At 36.0% G+C, this 26,364-nt stretch overlaps 5 protein-coding genes across 5 annotated transcripts; 2 read left to right on the plus strand and 3 right to left on the minus strand.

Moving 5' to 3' along the window:
• Positions 1–45: 45 nt before the first annotated feature.
• LOC143220420 (b(0,+)-type amino acid transporter 1-like) lies at positions 46–6,651 on the minus strand. Its single transcript, XM_076446073.1, has 6 exons — positions 6,627–6,651; positions 1,856–2,197; positions 993–1,741; positions 606–819; positions 215–520; positions 46–110 (listed from the first exon to the last, which is right to left on the minus strand). Exons 1-6 carry the CDS (start codon positions 6,649–6,651, stop codon positions 46–48), a joined length of 1,701 nt encoding a protein of 566 aa, XP_076302188.1.
• Positions 6,652–8,595: 1,944 nt separating this feature from the next.
• On the minus strand, positions 8,596–9,564 carry LOC143220418 (cytochrome b5-like). The gene is made up of 4 exons (XM_076446071.1): positions 9,436–9,564; positions 9,211–9,339; positions 9,055–9,116; positions 8,596–8,686 (listed from the first exon to the last, which is right to left on the minus strand). Exons 1-4 carry the CDS (start codon positions 9,562–9,564, stop codon positions 8,596–8,598), a joined length of 411 nt encoding a protein of 136 aa, XP_076302186.1.
• Positions 9,565–10,514: 950 nt separating this feature from the next.
• Positions 10,515–11,715, plus strand: LOC143220427 (torsin-1A-like). Its single transcript, XM_076446080.1, has 3 exons — positions 10,515–10,695; positions 10,787–11,052; positions 11,122–11,715. Exons 1-3 carry the CDS (start codon positions 10,515–10,517, stop codon positions 11,713–11,715), a joined length of 1,041 nt encoding a protein of 346 aa, XP_076302195.1.
• A 778-nt stretch (positions 11,716–12,493) lies between these two features.
• LOC143220422 (protein vav-like) lies at positions 12,494–16,136 on the minus strand. Its single transcript, XM_076446074.1, has 8 exons — positions 15,727–16,136; positions 15,582–15,650; positions 14,777–14,966; positions 14,235–14,597; positions 13,839–14,159; positions 13,271–13,675; positions 12,927–13,198; positions 12,494–12,851 (listed from the first exon to the last, which is right to left on the minus strand). Exons 1-8 carry the CDS (start codon positions 16,134–16,136, stop codon positions 12,494–12,496), a joined length of 2,388 nt encoding a protein of 795 aa, XP_076302189.1.
• Positions 16,137–18,081: 1,945 nt separating this feature from the next.
• LOC143220417 (plancitoxin-1-like) lies at positions 18,082–25,103 on the plus strand. The gene is made up of 7 exons (XM_076446070.1): positions 18,082–18,191; positions 18,383–18,560; positions 18,720–19,212; positions 19,285–19,387; positions 19,465–19,603; positions 19,686–19,785; positions 25,021–25,103. The coding sequence occupies exons 1-7, from the start codon at positions 18,082–18,084 to the stop codon at positions 25,101–25,103; spliced, it is 1,206 nt and encodes a 401-aa protein (XP_076302185.1).
• Positions 25,104–26,364: the final 1,261 nt, after the last annotated feature.

The following is a 26,364-nucleotide window of genomic DNA, read 5'->3' on the forward strand; positions in this document are numbered from 1 at the left end:
TTTGGCATTTAAAGAATCATGCTTTTTTTTTTCATCTGATCAAGATCAATCAAAGGCTGCAGCGGTTGGTGCAACCTCGAGTAACATTTGAAGGAAAGCATTCACTCCTTCTGTAGACAAAGTAATTATTAACCATGGGAACTGGATTTGTTTCGGGTGACTTTGTAAGTTTTCCGGATTATTACGACAAGTTACGTGGAAGGAACATACTTACCCATAAATTTGGGCACATATCCGTATTTAACAAACGGGAGGTAGACAAGCATGCCCGCTAAAATGAATCCAGCCGCATATAAATACTCGATTTGAGGTTTATCAATGATCGGTGCTACAATCAGGTACGCAGAAATTCCAAGTACGAAAACAGGTATTATCAATGGACATTTATATGGTCGCGGATGATTCGGTCTGGTCCTTCGCATCACCAATAGAGCTAACATTGCTCCGCCGTAAAATATCCAAGCAGTGAAGGAAAAAAAATCGATCAAGGAATCAATATTTCCGGATAGTACCATTGCTCCTAAAGAGAAGGATAAAAGAGATAAATGAGATGGTTATACGAGCGTGTGGAACGGAAATTGAAGCTGGCGTGTAAGAAACGGTACCTGCAACGAGGGAGTGAAAGATAAGTCCCGGTGCAGGAGTAAAACGTCGTACATGTACGTAACTGAGACAATCAAGTAAATGGCCTTCTCGGGACGCGGCGAAACAGAGTCTACCTGCTGCAAAGAGGGTACCATTTGCGGAACCAAACGTGCTGATTGCAACGGAAAGCGGCATAAGCCATGACATAACACCCAGAATCCGATTTCCGAAAGTCTGCAAATGGTTAATTGATATCCTTTTTAGGTGTTCCATAGCGTGCAAGGTGCGTAATAATGAATTGGAATTTCGTTAAAAGAAGAAAATTCGTCAAGATGACGAATTTCCGTTTTAATTCTGTTCTAATTCTTGATTTCTGAAAGAAAGAAGGATATTAAAAATTGTCTTACTACTGCAACAGCTTCGCTTTCGATCATCTCCGAAGGTGACATCACGGCTAGGTAGGAAACGTTTATTAATGCGTAACATAGGGTGACAAGGGGTATACCAATCATAATGGAACGTGGCAGATTTTTCGAAGGATCTTTGATTTCTTCGGTGACATAATTGAGATTATTCCATCCATCGTATGCCCATAAACCAGTATAAAAAGCTGTAGCTAATCTGCCTAGATTAACGGTACCACCATCCATCGTATCGAAAGCGCCTTTGAGATGTTGCGTGTTACCCTGTATCAACTTATAAGAGCCACCGGCAATTACGACAAGTATGGCGATCAATTTTGCTGCGGTAAACGCGTTTTGTACACCTGTGGCCAGATTAACGCTGTAACAGTTTACTAAGAGTATAAGTATAATTGCCAGGAGCGCAACGATTTTCACGACTTCCTCGGGTGGATCGCAGTCGGCTGCAAAGGCCTCAACCGCGTACTGCGCGAACGACAAACAGATTATTGCCATTTGAGAGGGTTTTAAAACCAACGTGGAAACCCACGAGAAGAGGAAAGCAGGTGGTGCACCGAATGCGTCCATAAAGTAAGCGTACTCAGCGCCGCTGCTCGTATTCATCGTACCCAGTTCGGCGTATGCTAACGCACCGCACAGACTCAACAAGCCGCAGGCCGTCCATACGAGGAAGCTGATTCCGATACTGCCCGTTCGAACCAAAAGCCCTGACGGCGAAACGAATATCCCAGAACCTATCATTTCGTGATTGAACGAATAAGAAGAAGAGGAACAAGAAGAATTTCTTTTTAGAATTTCTTTTCAGTTAACCATATAAGATTTTACTGAAACGGTATAGAGATTGCTACCTATCATGGTACCAACGATTAGACCACGCCCACTGACGAGTCCCACCCGTCTCTTGAGGTGAACAGAGTTGTTCTCCTCTGGGTCCGTCCCCTCCAACCCTCCACCCCCTCCACCACCGTCTTCATCATCTCCCAGATTCCCAGATTTAACTCCTTTCTGTTTCCGTTCGTGTAGCTGTTGTTCTTCTTGTTGTTGGCATGGCGCCGTAATTCGGTTCCAGCCGTTGCTTCTGATCGATCGAGAAACCAATGTTGTTTCAGGAATTCCATTCCATCCACCGCTTTGTAACTGCTGTTGCGATTGATTGCCGTTACTCGTTTGTGGATCATGTCCCACGGTAGCTGTAATCATTCGTACACCGTTTAACAAATCTACCGCCTTCTTATACATCCGTTCTTAAATATGTACATTTCATTCCATATTTCTACTTCGCGTTACGAATCTGCCGTTTATCGCGTTAGAAATATTCATCGCGGGAATCAATCGGTACCATTACCTTCATGCATAATTCATCGGGCTTTATTATCGACAATTTCAACCAGCTCCCCTCCGCTACTTGCAAACAGTTCGAATTTCGTGAAAAAAAAAAAAAAAGAAAAAAACACCAGTTCGTTCTGTCGTTAATTAATATTTAGCAACGAAAAGAGGGAGAAAAGTAACACGCTAAGAAAAACTTCACTTCGTATCGTTGAACTCATTGTAAAACCGAATGATACCAGGATCGTTGGCAATTTAATACTATCGCACTGCTCTCTTGCAAATTCTCGTCTAAACTATAAGAAGATATCGGTGTACCACGAAGAACCGCGACCATCTAAAAAGCGACAAATCGTTGGATTTGTATTTATGCCGTCACGTGACGTACATTATTATATTATTATAACCGAGGCGTTGTTGCTACCGTAATAGTTCGCATGGCTGGTTGCCAAACATCTCTCGTGACTGAGATCGGTTTGCTTTCTTTACACATTTTAACGTACAATGGGCCACAAAATGCAAACACGCTTGTCGGAATCTGGACGCAATTATTTCCTTCGCTGATATTCGAAATATCGGTAATGCAATCGAAACAAACAATACCCAGTTTCTTAATCATCTTTTCAATCGATCGGTCGATATCAATCTTTTATGCTAGGCCGGTCTATCGTGTGTGCGCGCACGCGCGCGTGTGTGTGTGTGTGTGTGTGTGTGTGTACTGAAAATCGAAACTATCGATAATAACGATACGATATTGAATACGAACTGCTGGTAAATCTTTATGGAAATAGAGAAGTCTGAAACATTTACTTCGATTAATCGTTGAACTCGCGATGTAGATAGGCATTCTTTCAATTACGAATTCAGCTCCGATGTGACCAAACCGCGTACTACGCAACACGTCCGTAGTTTTATTCTGAAGGTGACCTTTCGACAAATTCGATTTTTATTTTCCATTTCTTTATTAACGCGCCTGTGTTAACCGTTTATCGCGGCATCGGTTTTAAATATCGTTTGCCTTAAAATATCGCTCAAGTTTCTCCCCTAACGTGAATTATTTAAAACACGTAGGTGTATCCTTTTGCATATTAGAAGTTTATCTATGTAATAACTCGAATATTTTAGTCCCTTTTTTCCGGCAATTTTAATTTCCTCGGATCAAACTTTACGGGGTATATAAATGAAAAAGGGGGCGAATCATTTCCATTTTCGTTACGTTTGCATTTTCTTCATCGATAAGTGCACCGAATATCCTATAGAAATGGAGAAACTCGTAAAATATGCTGACCGTTTACGTTGCTAAGTGGCAGCGTATCGTTTCACCACGTATGTGTACAGTTCTTTTAATACAATCGAATATAGCGTCGAGTTTAAAATATTGGTACTGTTAGAAAAAATAAGGATCGAGAAAGAATGTGAGAAACGTAATTAAAATGTGTTCAAGCGGCAATGAAAGTCTGCGAAGATTCGTGGCCGAACTATGCGGGTTCAGTTGTCAATCTACAGTAAAATCATGCAATATGACTAAAGAGGCACGCGCGAACAGGTGGCGTTATTCTTCTGCAAACGCTACGTAAAAATGCAAGAGGAAAAAGAAAGAATAAAAATAGAAATACAAGATCGTAGGTTACGTTCTACGTGGGTAGTAGCGTAAACTCGTTTAATAACAATCGCTTTTATACCTGGCATTTTTTCCAAATTCTAACTTTGCTTTCGAAGCGGTATTGTAATTGCCTTGTAAAATGGCAAACAAGCTTAACTTAATTTTACACGAGTCGAGCAATTAGCAATTGGGCATGACATTTGTTCGATAACGAATTAGAAATCAGCATGTAAATTTGTCGAATTGGTAACGCGATATGCTAACACGGCGTTTGCAGCGTATAATGTATAATGTCTGCCAGTGGCCGTTCTACCGTTTGGCATAAAACGAACGTACGCTGTCCTATGCGTACGTGACTTCCAACGAAACACCCTTTTCTTTATCAATTTCATTTTATATTTCATCTTCGTTTTACTCTTCCGTCTATATTAAGATTTTCATCACCATCGCAATTTATACGCTACGTATGCCTCTAAACCGTGTTAATGCCTATTGTGATAAACTGTCGTAATGATCCAATTGCGTTTAATTGATCGTTCGTGCGAAAGAAACCGATCTCTGTGCGAGGTCTTACATGAAAGATGATTTTGTCTATGACGAAGGTCGAATTGGTTGTAAAGCGAGCATAAAAATACGATAAAAAAAAAAAAAAAAAAAAGAGAGGAAGAAGAAAAAGAGACAAAATGAAATATTAGGAAATTTCATGGAATCGAGGATTTTTATTCCAAGTGATCTATTCGACGAATCACGCAAAACGATGTTTAAATCATTTTGTCAACGCATGTGTTTCTAATCAATTTGTCGAGCTCAAAATTATGCCAACATACCGAGCTATCCATGCGTTCCTAGTATATTCGAAATTAAATATTTGCTAATTCAGTTCTGTTACGTAAACGATGATGGAGAATTTACTCTGAGCGTTAAATTGTAAAATTGTTCGTGTAAAGCTGTGATTTACAGTCACATGACATTGGTCAGTGGTTTTCTCGCTTCACTTTATCGATCGTTGTATTTATCACTGTCCATACCACCCAGATAGGCAGACAGTTCCCAGCTATTTTACTTAGCATCAAAATTTCGATCGGAGAAAGAAGAATTTGCGTAAAGGACAGGACGCCTATCGAAGATTTTAATTCGACATTTAGTTATTTAACGTGTTTCTTTGTTGGAAGATTGGAGAGGAGGTTTTTAATAATCGTACCATTCGAAGCAAGATTTCACGATAAAATCAACGCAGCTTCAAACACGTACCGCCTAACCCAGATAGTAACCGAACACCACGGAGAAGAAGACGCGTTGGTTTGCATAGAAAGTATAATTGGCTTAAACGGAATACGTCGTAGAGTACTTATCGCTGTCTATTCGTTTGTTCGTTCAGCAGTTCGACGAGAAGTTGTTGTTCATCTATTTGTAGTCACATCGCACGGGGTACATATTCATCGTGAAATGTTAGAAATAAGCTTTGAACTCTTGTACGCGAGAGAGATATTAAGATTGATATCGAACTTGGGATTTAATAATGCCCGATCTTTCTTAAAAATCTATATTTCCTGTTTGCATAACGAAAAATTTCACCGTCTCGTTCGATACGAAGAAAGTACGATAGGTAAGGCTGACGAACGATAAATTTCATTCTGCAACGGAAACGAAAAACCACTTGCGCAAAGTGTCTTAAAATACACCTATGGGCTAGATTTAACGTCGAGGCAGACCTGGAAATTTGATTCCGATACTGTGAAATAAAATCAAATCTTTAAAAATAGATGTATATAAATAGAATATTAGCGAGTATTTTTTTAGTTAATTTCATGTCGCTGTTAATAACGATTTAAATAGGAAAGATAAACATTCTTGGGGTTTACAAAATTTTTCGTACACTCTGCATATATTTCAATTTCTCGTTTCACGTAATGATGCAATTCTTCGTGGATTCCGACTATTGCCTTTTCTTCGCGTATAATCATATTTTACTTTTCTCATTTTCACTCTAACATTTTGAGACTGTGCTCTAACTCGTTTTTGCAAGCTATGAACAATTATAGATAATTAAAGAAATCAAGATCAAATTAAAATGTTTCTTAAATAGTATAGTTTTTTTTGCAGTGCGAATGATTAAATTTTCATTTATCCCATGCTATTTTCGCAATTCAAATATAACCCACTGTACAAAGTATAAGTTGTACATCTTGGCATACACGTGCTTTCGTGTTCTATAAGTAATGCAAGAATGCAACAACAGGTTTTATATGATCGACGAATCGTGTATCCTTTAAACCAATATTTCAACGCATCTTTACACGATGCAGATCGCGTTGATTTATATAGTTCGCTTAAGTAATTTGTGATCGTATCGCGACACTTGTCAGAAATTTCCCTTCATTTAAGTTAAGTAACGATAAATTCTATGGTTTTTCGTTAAAAGATACGTTGATTCGTTTCTATGAAGTTACCAAACGTTTAAATTATGCAAAAATTACGCGCGATTTTCAATCGCCTGGTCTGTACGATTTAACAGTATTAATGAAAAAACTTTTCCAAGAATGGAAGTTGCGTCTATGAATGAGTAACTCTATGAAAGAAAAAAGCGCGCGAATTTTATCAATTACAAACAAGTGGATATTTTGTTGGTAAAAAAATGGAGATTACGAGGTGAGGGAAAGTAGTAAGGATAAATAAAAGAAAATGTTTACCTCGTTTGAAGGGCGCGACATGCATGACTCTAAGAGGGACCGATAAGAAGGGCGGATTGTGAGACCGCCTCTCATGACACCACGCCGACTTTTCGGTGCAACCACTGTCTCTGCCGTATACAGCTGTCTTCGGCCCGCCGTCTGCTTCTTTTCTTCGCTAAATTCGCTCGCAAATTTCTAGTTCGCGTTCTAACGGGCGACTTTTACGTACGCCCCGTTTTTCCGTTTCTAATTTCCAACCACGAGTTTATCGCGTTTACTCGACCGCTCGGGCTCCTTTCTTTTCAAATTCCGATCTTTTTCTTCACGGCAATTTGATTAAACGTGAATGTACGTATACCTTCTATGTGATTACGATATTCCAACACGACTCGCACTGATCCACCTCTAACGATGAACTGGGTGTTTGACAGAGGGAGACGTACCCGCCAAAGAACGAACAGGAACGAGGTCGAGAAGGGGAAATTGCAAGTGCGACAGGGAAAGGAAGATAGTAGCACGAGCGCCTAGCGTCGGCGCGCAAATTCGCTCGATATCGTTTTTCCGTCTTTCAACTTCTATTAGATATCTATGAATTTATTCTTTAATACTTTAACTACTTTCTATCTTCTACCGCTATCATTTCATAAAGCATATTAATATTCGTACGTTCCTTCCATGCCATACGTAATTATGCGTGGATAATTTGACAATTGCTTATCAAATAAATTAATAAAATAATAATTTAAGATACATTTGTATCTCTGAAACGATTAAGTAAAATAGCAGTAACATTAATGATGATAGGTTTCCTATTAACGTAAGATGATAGAAATATATACAGAAAATCTTACAGAAGAGAAACGTTAACAATCATTTCAAATTAAAGTGACATATTTCTCTATAAAAACAGAGTTTATCCAAGTATTAAATATGACGTTGAAAATGTAACAAAACATATTTTGTAATATCTATATAATTTACATGGAATTTTACAAGAGAAAATTAACAATTTTATCTTTATGATACCATATTAATGATATTCATGACATGGTAAAAATTACATTTTCTTACATTATTAATTATATACTTTTGACAATGGCATATACAAATTTCTGACGTTTATATTTAATATACAGGGTAATTCGCTTAAACTGAACATCCAAGTTATTTTCATTATTGTGAAAATTAGGAAAAAAATAACAAAGCGACGTGTGAATGGTTTCGAAGCGTGCACCTGATAGTGACAAAAAAGTAGTTCTGTCGACATTTTTTTCTCGGCACCAAGACGAGTGCAATGATTTATAATACCATGATGTTGAGATGACCTTGAAAATGAAAGAAAAAAAAAAAAGGAAAATTAGTTGATACTTAAAAGATATAAGAACGAAGGAACTTACCTTATTTTATCGAAAGTGTTCAACGTGCTAATCGCTTACATCGATACATTTCTGTGCACGATAATCCAATGCTCGAACGGAATTTTTCGTGGCATCTCAACAGTATGTCAACAATGCGTAACTTTGACAATGTATAGTATCGCAAACATTTGTCATTTTTTTTTTCTACTTTTTGTACGAAAATAATTTACATGTTTAATTTAAGTAAATCACCCTCTATTTTCAGGAAATTGTTCTTTCAAAATATAACTTCTTTTCAAATGAAATCTTGTTCCTTTATTTTAAAGAAAATTTAATGCAACATTAATTTATTCTTTAATTATATTTATAATTTTAATTAATTTATTTATTCGCATTACATGTGTATGAAAACGCGCACATACGTGTGTTTGTATATCATAGAGTTTAATTATAACATTTGAATCTTCGTTTTATAAATATTTTTATGCTAGGCCAGCTTATGTGTGCAATTTCATGTCATGAAACAGGACTATAATTGTGTGCAATATACATAACATTCTTTGATTAATTATTTATAGTAATCATTTATGTATGATACAAACTACAAAAAAATAAACATCAGGAATGATTTAGTGTGCTTTAATAAAATAACGGTAGACAACAGTTGCCAATACCCCGAGAGCAATTGGAATCAGCCACGATCTCCAAGAACCACTGCAATTGCCAATCATCACATCACGATGCAGCATCGACTAGTTACATATCACACATTTTGAATTTTAATAGTGTATTACTTTGGATAGCACAAATGTCACTCATATATGCTATAATACGTATGGTAGATGTGTACAAGAACAAAAGATCCATATATATTGTTATAAATATAACGTGTCACTCTTTGTAATATATTGGATTTCTTAATTGTGCTATCCAATGAATATAGATAACTGAACAATAATGAATACAACACCAATGCAGTAAAGATGTTAGTAGCCAAATTATGTATCTGTAATGCTTTGGTTAATGATACATATGCATATAATATATATACACATAGAATACTAATTAGGATAAAAAAAGTGTTATACCTAGAACTATCTGATTCAGACACTTCAGTTAACTCACAACGGTCTTCTTGTGTTCTGTCTTCCTAAAATTAAAAATATGTTATCCCTTAATGATTATCATTGATGGTAAAAATAAATATTAATGACAAATGAACATGTATTAAGCGTTATACATACTTCTACTACTTCGCCAATTTTAAATTGCAACATCAAATCTCTTGCATCACGCGAATGTCCAATGTCTTCGAATTCTTGTGTACAATCTCGACCACCTTGTTCTAGAAGAACTTCTTCTCCACCGGGATGCTTAAATTTAATATATCAAATGAAAGTTTTTATGCGTAATTCTATTTAAAAATATGTTAATCATTAAAAGAAAGGTAATGCGAAATACATAATTACATTTGAAAACTTAGTCACATCATAAACTCTATTGTTAATAATAAACCATAGATCGGTACTATGGTTATGCTTAGCAACTTCTTCCCGCGTGTAAAATTTGGTATTAGGGGTAATATCGCAAGACGCCATATTTTTTCTGCAGTAGACAATATTTTACAATATATATATATATATATATTATATATGGTGTGTGTATGTGTATGTGTGTATGCAAGTGTATGCGTGTGTATGTGAAAATTATATAGATATCACTTAAAAGAATAAATAAAATATTAAATATAACGAATAATGTATGGTTGAAACTATTACTACGTTAAGGTTCGTTTAGAAAGTATAAATCACACAGAAATTTATTCAACAGCTTATACGTTAGCTGCGACTATAGCTACAATCTAGATTCAGAGAATCGGTTAGTAAGTGATTCGATCTTACTCATACATGATAGTGATATGAAATAAAAAATTTGGTATTTTTTTTAAGGTTATTAATAATATTCTTTTTATCACGAATTATTCTCAATTAATAAATAATTACATTTAATACTATATAATAATAATTTAGTATTACAATTTGTAAATATCTTTTTAATAAATGTAAATATATATTTTTATAGAAATTAAATATTTGACAAATATTTAGGTGATATATAATACTAAATAATTGTAAAAAATTTAAATATTTCAAACGTGCGAATTAAAAATATGTATTAATTTAACTGCATCATAGAAAATTACATTCTAGTATAAAATATAAATTATTTTCACTACACATACGCATATATTCGGTATTATTAGCATTTTTAAATTGGTAGTTCTTGTATATGCTTTAAAATCGAACCAATCGAAAATCACGATTATCATTTAATATAAGTATCTGAATTAACGGATGTATTATAAAGTATTGTTTAGAATTTTAGTGTTTATTTTTTTGAATATAATTCTCTTCATAAAATACGAATAAATTTATTTAAATTGATATTATGATAAGTAATTTTTAACATTTTATTTCAGCTTTGGCAAGTAATGTTTAAATTTCATGGAGAACGATTAATTTTTCAATGATTTAAAAATCAATATAAAATGAACTTTGCCAGTACTTTGTTACTTATTAATTTATTAACCATTTATGTAAAATGTGAATTTTCAATTACATCGTCCTTGTCATTCGCGTATAATAAATTTGCTAATGTAATAACAAAATATACGAAATGTAATTTTGTGGAATGTTGTACAAACGAATATATTATTTCTGACATTGATAGTATGTATATAAAATCAAGATTTTAGGTTATTTGTATTAGAATTTTTGTACATATATAATTAGATTAATCGATTACACGTAATGATTTTAGGGTTAGATGACGTGCTGACAAAAGAATTTTATGGACAAACAATTGCTCAATCTGTAATTATAAATGCTTTACGTGGTCATCTAACTTCATCTAATCCTCCAAAGGCTTTGTCTATGAGTTTTCATGGCCCTCCAGGAACAGGTAAAACTTACATAAGCCAAATAATTGCTAAGTTTCTTTTCAAGAAAGGTGATCAAAGCATATTTTATCATTTCTTTAATGGCCGTAATGATTTCCCACTGGAAGAGAAAGTAAACGAATATAAGGTATATACATTTAGAATTCTGTGAACCAAGATGAAATATAAACATGATATCTTATTTTATATCACACAGGAAGAGCTGTACAAAATCATTATTCATAGTTTACAAAAATGTGAAAGATCAATGTTTGTATTTGATGAAGTGGATAAAATGCCAGAAGGTGTACTAAATGTACTTGTACCCTTTCTGGATTATCATACAGGAATTAAATCATGGAGGCTTGCAAACAATTTTATAAATACAACGAAAGCAATTTTCATATTTTTATCTAATACAGGCAGCTCTCGAATTACGCAACGTTTATTAGCATTTTGGAGAGAAGGCAAACAAAGAACTATGACTAAACTTCAAGATTTTGAAAACTTATTAAGTGTTGGAGCATTCAATGAAAAGGGTGGTTTTTATCATAGTGATACAATAGATTCCAATCTCATAGACCATTATGTGCCTTTTTTACCACTTGAAGAAGTACATGTAAGAGAATGTGTAACAAAAGCTTTTATAAATAGAGGAGTTCATCCTACCAGTGAAATGATAGAAGAAGTATTGTCGTATGTTATTTTCGGGCCTTCACCGGAGAATATCTATGCAACTGCGGGTTGCAAAAGACTGGAACAAAAAGTAGCTTCTGTTATATATGCTGATAAAAAACGAATAGAATTTTAAATACATATATATTAAGTATTACTTCCTTTTTATGTTAACATTTCGATAATATTTCAATTTTATTTATTATTCTTATTGGCACAATTAGAAAGTATTTAACGATTAAAAAAATAATACAATTAATCTGTTACAATGATACATATAGTGATTATTTATATATTTGGGTATGTGTATGTTTATATTTATGAAATAGCTAAAATTTGTATCATTAACAGTACAGAGTTATAGTATATACAATTGAGTCTTGGCAATTGACTTTACTTTAAAGTCATAAGGAGGAAAGCTGTCCCGAAGTATAAACATTTGGCGATGTATTTCATTTTTATATGATTCTAATATACAGGAATAGATAGACAACTTTAATCTTTATGACTTTTTTTTTTTTTTAACTTTACGCGTACTGTTATGTCGTACCGAAAAATAATTATAATTCTTTTTGTCTATACAAGTAGCTAAATATATATTTATTTTTATGCGTTTCGTCTCCGTATACGAATATGTACTTTCTATTTATATAATTGTGATACAGAACAACCTCAAGTAAAGAGAACAATAAAATAAACTGTATTTATATAATGATATTGATGTGTGAAGATAAATCTTTCTATATTGTATGTAATGTAAAAATACGATATATTATAGTTTATTTTCTATTTTTGTTCTTCATTGAGAGGTGTTTTAATAAAATATGATTGCACGATGATGCGATTAATATGTAAAACATTTTTTATCGTCGTGCTATCGCATGGAGAAAATGTCTAAGCAATATAATTTATTGTTATTCTTCTTCGACATATTCCTTTGGAAAAAATCCTACTTGATCACCGATTCTTCCCTTCCACCAACCTTTGGCGTCACCTTCTTTGCTCAATACCACAACTCTGAAACCTCGACGTAAACTCAATTGATTGCGTTCTCCTCCACGAAAATCAAATACTGCTTTAGCCAATACACGCCTATATGGCCATAATAAGCATTGATCTAACTTTTGAAAGTTTTCTGATAATGATGCCCGTTCGTAATAGTCAACTAGTTCAACTACACTTTTAAAGAAACGAGATTCACTGAGATAATATACATCGGCACCATCGACATCGCGTTTAAATACCCTTATATGTTTCACCGCACCGTCTGCCCTGTAATATTAATTATATACGTTTAAGAAGATCCATGTCTACGAAAACATTTCGGAAAAGAAAAGAAATTCTTACTTGATGCTAAGTGCGTAATTGGTTTCATGTTTTAAACGTGGTTGTCCCGCAGGTCGTACGCGTAACATATAAGTACCATCTTCGCGAGGTTCTAACATAGTTGACGCTGTATCACGTCCCATTTCTCCCACAAACCATAATTTCACCGAGAGAATAGATTCACATGGCAAAGGTGGCGGAGGCGGAGGTGGGGGTGGTACTGGCACACATCGACCTGAATGTGCAATGCATTGTTTGTGTACAGCAAGGCGACAGACTTCACATCGATATCCCTATTTGAATAAACAATTCAGTACTAAACTCGTTTTAAAATACTTTATGACTTTCTATTGTTAAGGGTTTACCTGAAAAATTCGGCCTTTTAAAAACTTGCCACATCGCTGACAACTACGTGGAGTGTCGAATGTTGTAAGTTTAAATTTATGATTTGTATTGCGGCACGCGGCAGGATTAACATTGTCCATTGCATCTTGCAATGCTTTGATCCACATTTGCTTTTGGTCTTCTGTTCTAGCAAATAAAGTGTACGCTGTATATTCTTGTTTATGAACTAACAGCCATTGATAGGTCCATCGAGAATCTCTGCCAATCGTTCGTCTTCCAGTATGATCTTCTAATCGGTAATCATCGAGGCGTAAGGTTTCACGATAACAATATTGCTCCCCTCTGGCTGCTTTACAAATTAATACTACTTGTTCGAAAACAAATGCATAACGGACTTTTACGCGTTGTTCACCATGTGCTTTTACCTAAAATATGATTGTTACACTTTCTTAAATTGTAATTTTAAATGTATGTAGGAATGTTAGGCGGGCAACGGAAGGAACGTCTTTTTAATAATAAAAGTGATTTATTAAGACACTCGACGTTCCAGGCCCGCACTTATTCGATTCCCACATATATTTTCATTACCTTAAGCTCTCCATCCCTAAGTAATCGTCCAAAATCTTTTAATTGTGCATCTTCTGGGACATCCCAATCGATTATCGATGCTTGAATATCTTTTATAATGTCCAACGTGTCCGAGTCACGCTTTACTTCATTAATATATTGTGCTATATCAACCATTACTTCTCTAGCTTTTCCAAGCTGGCGCCTATCTTCTTGCCAATCACAGGGAGTTTCTTCTACTAGTTTATCGAGTAGTAAGTGATATTTTAATACTCGTTGCATTGGAACAGACAATATATCTCGCAATTTAAATTTCCCATTATTTGCCTTTTGTTGACACTTCTGCAATTATCAATATTTGTTTTTATTACGTTTATTAGAATATCTTATAGTAGGAAGAAAGATATCAAAACGTACGATGACTTGTTGATCAATTGCTTCATTACGCGCGCATACCTCTTGCAATGTATTTTGAGCAAGGGTAAGATTCGCGCAATAGTCGCCATAAATAAGGAATTTTTCTCGCCAGTCGAGAAAAACCTGCGCTAAAGCAGCGCCGGTTCTTGCTTTTCGATGTTGACTATAAAAACCAGCATGAATTTCTGCCAGTTCTTTTATACCAAAAAAAATACGTGCGGAATCTTTAGGTAGCAATATTGCGGAAAGAGGTCTAGCGAAATGTTTAAGTAAACTGTTAAGAACATCGGAATAATTCCGTTCAGTTTCGACGAGTTCTTGTATTACATAATCCCTTTTTTCACCTCCGGAGATTGCACCATCCTGTTTCATAAAAATCAATTGAAAGTCTCTCTTTTTCTTTATAATAGGCGATAAAGAGTATGGAATACTATGAAGCATAACAAAACCAATTATGAACGTTACGATACTAGCGTCTTGAAACGCCATTAGATGAATGTTTGGTGATTGCATACGTGTAAAAAACACAAATATTTAACGACCTGTGCAACAGATGGAGGAGGTGGCAAGTGTAGACTACAAAGGTCCTGGTAGATTTCTTCACTTTGAGCATGGCTGCAGTATGCTCCATATCCATCTTCCTCTCCAACTGGATCTTCATTGTCCCCTCCTCCACCTGCCTCCTCTCCTTCCCGCCTTCTAAATCTTCGGCGACGACCTTCATCTTCACGGCTTTAGCATAAAAATATGAACAGCCATGCACTATTCATGCATGAAAAAAATAAAATTTCTTGCGAACTTAAACTATTTGTAGCAACTGTAAATTTTGTTACTAATAATAAATATAGTTTAGCACATAAAATTTTAGAGCAAATGCAGAATAAAATTTAAAATAGTGCCAGTATCACTGTAGTTAATTTAGTTATTTGTAAATAATATTTATTTATACTTTAAATAGATAACGCTCGACTATCTTTGTTTATATACAGTGATGTGTGGTACTTTTATTGCAAATCTTTAAACATTTATGTTGCAAACGACAGATACCTTCTCTGTGGAAGGCCAGTCGTGTTGAGAATTACTCGAGAAACAGAGTAAACCCTGATATACTTGAGATTCATCTACATCCATACCCTTAGGTTTCATGGTAAATGTCCCCATTCCTGTTGTGGGACTAAACCCATTGATAGAAGTTATTAGAAATATAGATATCTTTTTACATATCAATTTTTATGATAACTTTATGAACCTTCTATCTTTAAGGAAAATATATATTTTTTGTATATTACTCTTTAACTGTAGATGTATATAGAAATTATGGAACTTTATAAGAGTTTAGACGCTTACCCTGCACCGGCACTTTGTAAATCCTTATAAATATCCTCTTGCGATCTACCATGACCTACAGAAAAACCACTGTAACAAATGTTTGTCGTCATATTAAAATAATATAATTTATAGACGAGAGATTACACGGTGATAAATTACTTACGGTATACCCTTACGTCTTAAACGAGGACAATTTGATAGAGCTGATAAGGTACATAATACACGAAGAAAATCTGATAAATCAAATAACATTGAAGGTTCGAAAAGCTCAGAATCAGTTAAGCCGAAGGTGGTTGAACATGCTGATAAAAAGACTTTTATATTTCTTAGGCATAAAAATTGTGCCATTTGTGGTTTCTGATTCACATCTTTCATATCTATACAACCAGGGTCCACTGTATTTAGGAGATTACACAGCAATACACCATCTCGCAACGTGTATGCTAAGTCAACTGCAGTTGCCTCTGGCCAATTTGCTTTATGATCTGCTCTCAAAGCACCGCATCTTGTTAACCATTTGACACATTCATGCCATCCACTTCCATTATCCGAGCTGCTTTCTATTCGGCTCATTTTTATTTGTTCGATTTCATACAAAATATTAAAAGTTTATAATAAGAATCCTTTTAATGTATAACGTATTAGGCCATAAAGGTATCATAGATGTATTTTCTTATGCTAGGAAACTGTAAAAAATGTGAAAATACGATTAGAAATAACAATGATTATAGATATACTTTAAGAATTAAGAAGAATAAAATAAAATCATACCTAATAGAGTAAATTTAATAGATAAAACTATCGAAATTGCACTTGGATAAAAGATATCATGAAATACGTGTTAAGAAAGTATATAGTATTTTTTAAGATATACCTCTATTCAACGAAGAATTTATAAACTGTTTCTTCGTTCTTTTGTCAGTACTAAGAATATTCTGTAACAAGTTCTATAAAGGAATTCATTATTATATGTTCCGTGTCGGTTCTTAAAGATATCTCATTGGAATTTGTAGTGCCGTTTAAAATGGTTTATTGGCAGTGTCATTGCTAAGAAAACATTTTGCCGAATTCCAACTTTAATACGTGGTTATTACTTTACACGATATGTCTTGTTTTCTCATTGTAATATTATGACGTTCGGCCCGCTGCAACTTACGATCGCCATATTGCTACTTCACTGCAGTCGATCATATTATAAATCTCAGTGCAATGTTTGTTTCAGATAGTGAACCGTAGATGGAGTTAAATGTTTGTTTATATACACGTTGTATTCAAAACTTCAGTATTTAAGATTTATAAACGAGCTTGATAGATTTATATAAAGTTCTATTTAATAAATGTTATAAATTTATATTTATTTACAATTATCAACAATTTATTTCGTGCGTATAAAATTAATTAGAAAGAAATTTTTAATTGTTTATTCACTATAGATATATCGTTAAAGAGAATTATAAAATTTATAATATAAAGTAAGTGCGTGAACATTCAATGTCATATAAACGTTTAATCGCATAATTATAATTGTACATAGTTCTATATATTATTTTCATTACATTGCGATATGCTATGTAAATAAGGACAAAAACTGAAAACTCTTTTTTCTCAAGAATTATATGAATTATTATAAATGTAAAAAACATATTGTTTGAAAGAGTATACACTGATCGGTCAACCAATAGGATAAGCAAAATCTAATGACGTCAAGTGATGTTTCATCTATACTTCTTGGTGCATTTTTATGGTCAATGTTATAACTGTAGAGTGTTTTAATGCAGTGACAGTAGTGTCACTGTTGGGACAACTATCGAGTGGTATCTTGCTAGTGACAAATTACGACAAAACACGATACATCTTTGATTCATTTCATATATAGATCATTTACTAGATCGCGTAATCTAGGTAAGTTTTGTACATGGATCATATTGTTTCTGTTAATATAAATATCATAATATGCGTTAAAAACTAAAATGACATCAAAGGATAACAACTTTGAAAATACTTTGGTTTCGTCTACTGAATTCGAATAATTCTCTTTGTCTTCTAAACTATTATACAGGGTGGTTCAGAAATTCGGTGCCAAACTTTAGGGGCATGTATAATATTCGTCGAAATAAGTAAAAAAGGTCTGGATAAACACGAGTTTAAATATCATTAGTTCGAATGTAACAAATTTTAATTTCTACTTAATTTATGTTTACGCAAGGAATAAACATATTCTCGTATGATCTTTTTAATATATCGACTTTTAAACTACGTATAAAAAATACCGTTCGTAATAAAGCAAGTTTATTGAAATCACCTATAACTATATCAATATTCTATTTAATTCGTTAATGTGGATAATATCTTTGTTAGATGACTGCTTCTCGCGTGTAACATAATTATCTATACTGGAAATATCGAACGTTATCATTATCTTTCTATTTCGCGTTTAGAATTTTCGGAAGAATCATTTAAAAGTTGCCTCTTAATTCTTTTTCTTTTTTAAATCTTATTTCAGCGGATGACTAAGAACATGAGACTTTTACTTTACGCAATTACGTTGTCAATCGTATGCAATATTACGCATGGTGATTCTTCCAGCAATTTACAATGTAAAGATGAAAATAACGTATCGGTGGATTGGTACGTCATTCACACCGTTACTTTCCACATAATGTCCACATATTACACGTTTTCGTCTTATTCTGAAATGATTTTCAACGTAATTAATTAATATCGCGACAATTTTCGCGAGGAAGAATAACTTTTGCTTTATGAGACTAATAATGAAAAGATAGTTTAATCGCAAGTATGAATGGATGCTGTTGTTTTAGGTACGTACTTTATAAGTTGCCGAAAATTCAGACAAGTAGTAATCCCCTGATTAGAGAAGGTCTCGCTTATCTGTACATAACGAACGCAACTATTGGAACCGGTTGGCAATTGTCCACTACGTCCATCGGCTCGAACAATTCTATCCCTGGAATTACATTAGCGCCTCTTTACAATCGTGTAAGCATTTAACGAATACTAATTGCTGATTTGCTACTAATATCTGGAATTAGAATTTAAAGGTTTGCATGGCAGGTAGCGATGAGATTTTCGTAGTAATCGATTAATCACTGAAAAGAGGAAAAGGAAATACGTCTGTAACGATATGTTATCGAATAGGTCGAGGGGAAGAAAAATTTGTGGAATTTGTATAACGACAGCCCGCCAAATGCATCTTATGCCTGGAGTTACGGTCACACGAAGGGCGTAGTGATGGCGAACAGCGATCGAGGCTTTTGGTTAATTCACAGTGTACCGCAATTTCCACCAGTTCCGAAAGCTGGTGTGCAAACTCGACCATTAAACAAGGAAAATATAACTATCGTCGGCAAATACAGTTATCCTGAAAGTGGAACGTTGTACGGACAGAGCTTTCTGTGTATTTCCCTCGGCAGTGATCAGTTCAATGTTGTCGGAACACAGTTAATGTACAACGAAATAGCAGTGTATGCAAAAAATATTCCCGATACGCTCGATAAGCAGTACCCGCTACTGAAAAATGCGACCGAGCAAAAACATATTAAAAGCCCACCCTACAATCATAAGACTACAATAAAGTCTTTAGGAGAAGTTGAATTCACTTCGTTTGCTAAGACTGGAAAGTGGGGAAAAGGTAAATTGTATTTATAAAACTACATTTCTCTGTCTCGTGAGACATATTTATGTTGTGTCTTTTACATTTTAGATTTATATGGAGATTTTGTAGCACCGCAATTACAGTCGAATTTATTCGTTCAGTCATGGTTGAATGGCAAGGGAAAGATACCGACAATTTGTTCCCGTATGAAGTAAGTAACATCGTGTTTGAAATGTTTCCTCCTTTGTTCCCAAATTTCTTCGTTTCACGAATACGTGAATTTTTCAGAATCTTCAATGTTAAAACGCTTAAATTCGAGATAGCGAACGTAGATTATTCTAGTAGTCACGATCATTCCAAATGGGCTATCACAGACACTACAAAGTCTATCAAACATTGGGTTTGCATCGGCGATATTAATAGAGCTGTAAATATACTTTTGTCTATTCTAATTTTAACGCTGAAATGTTTACGATTACACGGCGTTGAAGATATATTTTTCTGTTTAGAATACGCAGTTTTCCCGAGGTGGTGGAGTTGCATGCTTCAAGGAACCGCGCTTGTGGAGTGATTATCGCGATATCATAAATGACGTAGAGCCTTGTCACAGTGTGTAGAAACATTAAGGAAGGTACGACATATTAATTCGTGATTTTTTATAATAAAAATTAGTCTCGAAGAAAGATAAATACCGGAATTCAGATAGTCACGAATAAGAGTTAAAGGGTAATTTATGCATTTCGATAATACGCGAAAAGAAAGGATTTTCAAAGTATTAATTAGTAGGATAAAAGAGTACAGAGATTCTAATGTAACAATGTTTCGATGGATTTGATATTATTCGTTTAACAGATGTTTTCATCGATATGCATCGGAAACTTGTGCAACACCAGGGTGAGGACACAAAGTAATAACCGTCGTATTAACTGCAGTTTACTTGCAAGTGTATAAAGAAGAGGTCTCGGTGGCTCTTTATTACTGTGGAATAAGGACGAACGACGGGGATCAGAAGCAGTTCTTAAATTGGATTTTATGAAAGGCAGCAGCGACTCTTCCTGCACCGACTCTCGTTTCGTCTTTCTTTTTCTCAACCGTGCTTATTGTCTACCTAAGGAAATTGCAGAGTAGCTCGACGTGCCGTTAATGAAAGAAAAAAGAAGGTAGCCGAGGTTTAGTAAGCGGAAGGAGAGAGAAACGACTTGCTCTTTAATGAAAATTCCAAGGAATCGACTGAACTTCGGTCTACTCTTTATCAGCCGTTTCAAGTTTCTCTATCTCTTTGATGGACTTTATTTTGGAGATTTCCTTTTGGATCAACAAAAATTTGTCTACGTATTATGTCAATAAGAACCGTATCGATTATCAACTGTTCCTATACTTGTCATAATTGTCGTACCATCTGTCCTTGACCAAGTTGTTCCATTTTCTTAGATCTGATATACGCGATCTTTATAATATCGAGAATTTATATCGCACTGCGAATACGATAACAACGAATTCGGCAAATATAGTATATATTTTAATACACGACACAGAAGAATAGAATTATCGATGAATTATTTATTTCTTTATCGCGATATACGTTAAAAGTACGTTGTTCTGTAGAACAAAGAACGCGAACGCGACTGCTATCGTCTGGAGGATCAGTAGAGAGAAATGTTAGACTAACGAAAAGGGAAAGGAAAGAGGGATAAACTGGTTTAGATGAAAAAATCGATGGGCAAGAGGGTGGAGAGGGTTAAAATTCGCGGGTGTTCATCCAGGCGTGAATCAACCGGTGCACGCTGTCAGGAGACAAAACAACGGTGAAAACAAGAAGCGAGGGAGTTCGGTAAAGCAGCTGGAAGCGGATGCTTGGAAAAACAAGCTGGCTGCCGCTGAAAGGGGATTAAGAGCAGGGACGCAGGGATTCCTTTAATACAGATCTGGCAGCTGGCAGCTGGTAACATTCGATCAATTTCTTAAAGTTTACATAGCTATGATTATTCCTTTCTTTGATTTATCGAAAAATTCACCTGTACCTTGATTCACTTTAGACAGAGAGAAAGCGATTCGCGTATAGATACCTATCGCCGAGAAGACTCGGAAATCTATTAGTTTTCTTCGATATACGAGCTTGATTTGAAAATGTTTTTTACGCGTGTTATTCGGTAGAATATAAGTTTCGAAAAATTGCCTACAGATGGCAATTGTGAAAATCGCGGTTCGATCAGGTAGTAAGTTAACGAAATGTTATCGATATATTTCATGCCACGTACCGTTCTCAGTTGGCGTAGTTAATGGGGCGCAGATTTCGGTTGAAGCATATAGCGGTGTCGTAAAAGGCCATGAAATTTCGGCGGCTGGAAAGATGAGAAGACGACGCTGCGGTGTTCGTAGCGATATTTCAGCATTAAAGGCACCCTGTTCTGCATACTAAAATCCTGTGCACCATCCAAATATACGCGCAACGTTATATGCATGAAACTATCGTGTGTCGTGCTTCGCGTGTGTACTTAAGCACATTGCCAGAGCGCATGCGTGAGGTTCCATCATCCTTTTTCCTCCAGTTGCCAACATCCTGCAACCTTTACCACCTACCTTCGTGTCTGTAGTTTATGTACAGGTATGTATCGTACCGGATAGCCTTACGTGAACTTTAATATTGCCTTATACCTATTCATGTCGTGTGTGAGAGAGAAATCATAGTGGTACTTTTTGGTTAAAAATCAAGCATTGCCGGCCTTTTATGCAATTGCGGTAAGTGATCATATTTAACCGGGTAAACAACGCAAGGTAGCGAATGCAACGTAACTTCGAATTAGGTTAGGTTTTAAATAATCAATTTTTATTACATTCCCCAAGAAATACACGGTGCAACAGTTTTGTCATCTATAAAGATATTAATCGGTATTGGACGATTTTCCGTTGACTTTGTTCTTTATCCTGTCAAAAATGCACGCACACATACACACACACACATGTAAGGTTTAAAAGATGCGACAAGGAACGTTTTTCTTCCGGAAAATTTTCACGTACAGGCATAATTCGGAACCGTTAGGGAATTAAAAATTTAAATATAAGAAAAATGCGAACAAACGCGTGAGAGCAACGAGGAATTTAGGTTAAGGTCGTAATCGATGTTACACGTGTCTCTAGATTCAAGGGGCTATGCATATGTAACAGAGATATCTGTAGACAAAGTTTAATATTCATATTGTAGACCTCGGAGTAATTTCCTCCATTGTACTAGAAAGTTAAAGCAATGCGAATGCTAATATCGATGTTAATATATATATATATATACATACTTTATAAAATATTTCCTTTCCCGAACGTATCGTATATCGATAAAAGTTGATATTTCAAAACATACGTGGGAGTATATACGTATATGTAGAACGTATTTTATTTCTTTTAAATCAACTTCGCGTAAATTATATTTGTCATATATTATGATTTATTATATCGTTATTTCAGTTTATATAATTTTCTGGAATACTTATCTTCTGTAGGCAGTCGCTCGTTGGTGTCCGCGTGTTCGCGTGTTCCTCCGAATAAAAATCAAAACAATGAAAAACGGGTAACCGGTCGGAGCGTTTCGTGGTTTGCTAACGAAAACAATAACCGAGGCCTTGGCGCGTAACCGGAAATTCCTAGGCACCGTAGGCGACGCAGCGAGTCATTCGGTAGTTGCAAGTCCTAGAGATAAGATCCAACTCCATAATACGCAAGTATATAACGTCTATTGCTATTCCGTTGTTCTTTCTATTGCTAATTTAAGCTTTATCAAGTCGATCCTCGTTTATTTAATAATCTATCGCTCATTTTTATAACAAGATTAGATGATATCTTTCCTCTTTATTTACGTTTCATATTTTTTTTTTTGTCGTGTTTTCACCGAAGTTACAGGCAGCCTGCTATCAGCTTTCGAGACATCAGGTAATTGAATTTGTTTATCGCTTTATTTCAATATGATCGATTCCTAATCGATTTGTAATCGATACATTTGCTTTAAACCTTTACTTTTAATTAAATTTTTATTTTGCGTATATAATTTCGCAGTTATTGGTTAATTTGATATTAATATGAAATTGGGGAAGGTTAAGGAAATCGCATTTCTATTTCGCATAGAGTAGGTTAAATTTTGATTCGAAAGCGATTAATCTAGCGATCGTGTCATTGATACATCGTCCACTGAACCTACGTATGTCGTAATAGAAAATCTGGAATAATTTAACGGTAAGTTCGAGTGGATTCGAATATAAAAGTCCTTTTATATTTAGATGTAATTGCGAGTGAAAATAACTAGTTATAGTTATTTATGAAATCGGAGTATACCCAATACGGATATTGGGTATATTCTGTGACAAAAGTCACGCGTATACGCAAACGCGAATAACAGTTTTCAACTGACGAAGGGAAAACAAGTCTAGTACGGTTAATAAAGATAAATATACATACGATTGTAGAATGATTTAAGGAAGAAGGTTTATTGTTGTGGGACTAAATCGCGAGTATACCGGGAACTGCATTAAGGCTGTAGGAACTATCAGGGAGGTTGCCTCTAGTTGCAACATCGCCGGGAAACTACCCCGAACAACTGTCTCGGCGTAACCGAACTCAAATACATCACCGTCGTAGTTTCAACCCGAAGCTTCCGGTACTTACCAAGAACTTATCGGACGGCGGAAGTATCGTTGACTCATAACCGTCGACTTATTACTTCCTAGTAACTGAATTTTCAAATCGAAGATAATGTGATATTTCACCGGTCGTTGCGCCATGGATCGCGCTTTCGAGTAGGATTAGTTTGGTTTCAGAGGATCCCCGTCCGTGTTAAAAACCGTTCGACGTAGGAGGATAATAACACGCGTACGCACGTAAGGTGAAATGGAAAGGAATGAAATAAGGGGTCGAGTAGCGATGGAGGTAGCGATGAAGGTAGCGATGGGGGTAGCGATGGAGGTAGCGATAGAGGTAACGATACCGGTAACGCGAGTAGAATTAGAGAGTAGCAAGTAGAGAATGGGAAACGCAATGTTAAGGCCGTGTAGCATAGCGAGATGGTCCGCTCTGGTACAGACGCGGTAGAGAATAATTCAAGTAGGTAGAAACTGGAAGGATAAGGGCGAGGGTTGCGTGGCGGTGGAAATTGCGGATGGCAGGGGTAAAGCTGTAGCACTCCGCTTAGACACAACAGACTACCTAACGAAGCTTCTATTCAGCAACAGTAGGCATCACGAGGCCCAACTTCACTTCTATTATACTTACTCGTCGGCACGAAGTGAATTCCATCCATCAACGGAATTCCAGGCTAAGCAGCTCTCGGCTGCCTGGCATCTCCATCTCTGGCACGAGAGGTATTCTCTCCTTTTTTCGGCTTGCATCCTCTTTGTCTTTACCTCGCCGCTTAAAGTACCCGGTGTTTTCTTCTTTTCGTCCTCCACGCTTCCATCTACACAGTGTCCTGCGCTATTCACCAGGGTTCACGGCTCCTTCCTTCTCTTCCATCCATCTGTCTCCCCTTCCGATCTCACTCCACTCGAACCGATTGCCAATCCCAGGCCAGACCGATAACGTCGCTTCTCTTTGCCAAACGAATCTTCCATTCTAGCTTTGCGTACAGCCAACGTATAAAATCAACTGTCCGATACACGATCATCCAGCAATCTTTCCTTCCCGTGCTTGTCAGTTATTTCTACTTGTATTTTCCCGCCATCCTCCTTTTTTCTCCTACAACCGTAGACTTATCGACAGCCAGGGATATGTTGACGCGAATCTGTGGCTAGGATAAGCGTGTCTCCAGCGTAATAAAACTCCCGGAGGGAAGCCGACACCGTTAGTACCAACTTTTCTCCCAAGAAGAAGAAGAAGAAGAAGAAGAAGAAGAGGAAGACGAGGAAGAGCTGGGAGGAAAAGAAGAAGAAGAAGAATCAATCCCGTAACGTCGCCCGGGGTTTACGTATAGTCTAGTTTCGCAGACCGTGACAAACTTTAGTTTTCATTACAAAAATTTCATATTTTACTTGCTCCCTGTGTTTCCTCGCATAATTTTAAAGTTACAAGCTAGAGGCACTTGTGTTTTAATCGGTCGATACGTAATTTCCTCCTTCTCGCGATTTCATCTGATCTCGGGATACATCGCGAAAGGGGATTCGGCGACGAAAAACGAATTTCTACTGCGCGTATCCGAGTTTTGCAATTAGCAGCTGGAAATTACTCGATCGAAGACTAACGGGAAGCAGGTTGTTTACAGTCGATATACGCGTTAGACGTTTTTAGTCAAGTCGAGAGAAGAATAAGGCTAAGAGCATCGAGATACAAGGCAAGTCACGAAACTCGAGCGTCGACTTCTCGCAGAACTTACACGTTATTCCTCTTTGGTTTTATCTGACTTCGTGTGCCATAGAACGTCGAGTTGTGACCGGAATCGCAATATTTCGAAACGCTGCTTCGACACTTACGAGGCTGACCTCGAGATCCTTTTCTTCTTCCAGAATTCCTCGTTGTCACGGACCGCTACTCTATACACCTCTCTATATAGATCACTTTGTTCTTTTATTTCACCCGTCTGTTCGTCGCGTCGTCGAAACGAAAGGGAAACGAGATGAGTTTTTGAAGCGAATTATGGAAAATCGAGAGGAAGTTAATCGTAGACAATGAACATTTATCAGCAATTGGCTGTTTGATTTAAAAAGGATGCCTACTCGGGCAAGTGGTCGGCGAAGCGATCTAGCAAAGGAGCAAATAGAAAAGGGGGAAGGTAGTAGTGACAAATGCAAGGGAATGGCTGTCCCTGAGTGTCTGGAAAACTCCAGCCAAGTAATCGAGCGCGTGATCAATGGGCTTAACTTCTCGGCGGAACGGGGAGAGCCTCGACGAAACGAAGAGAGAAAGAGAGAAAACAAGGGTAAAGCGAAAAGAATGTTTCTCATTGGTAACTGCCTGCTATCATCAACAAGATCCTCCTCCGATCCGGATTTATTATGATCTTCGTCATTTTGTAGATGAATTTAGACGTTGGTTTTAGTCGCGTGTAAGATCGCTTTATCGCGGCACCGCGATAGGAAAGGAAAGAAAAGGAAACGAGGAAGAGACAGTGGGTTGATAAGATGGGAAAGGAATACGTATTTGGTTCCGGAGATCTGCTGGTACTCGAACGGAAGCTAACATCCGCATGGATCTCGTGGTTGCGCGACATTTGAT

The sequence above is a fragment of the Lasioglossum baleicum genome, unplaced genomic scaffold (genome assembly GCF_051020765.1).
Source record: "Lasioglossum baleicum unplaced genomic scaffold, iyLasBale1 scaffold0943, whole genome shotgun sequence".
Lineage (NCBI taxonomy): Eukaryota > Metazoa > Arthropoda > Insecta > Hymenoptera > Halictidae > Lasioglossum > Lasioglossum baleicum.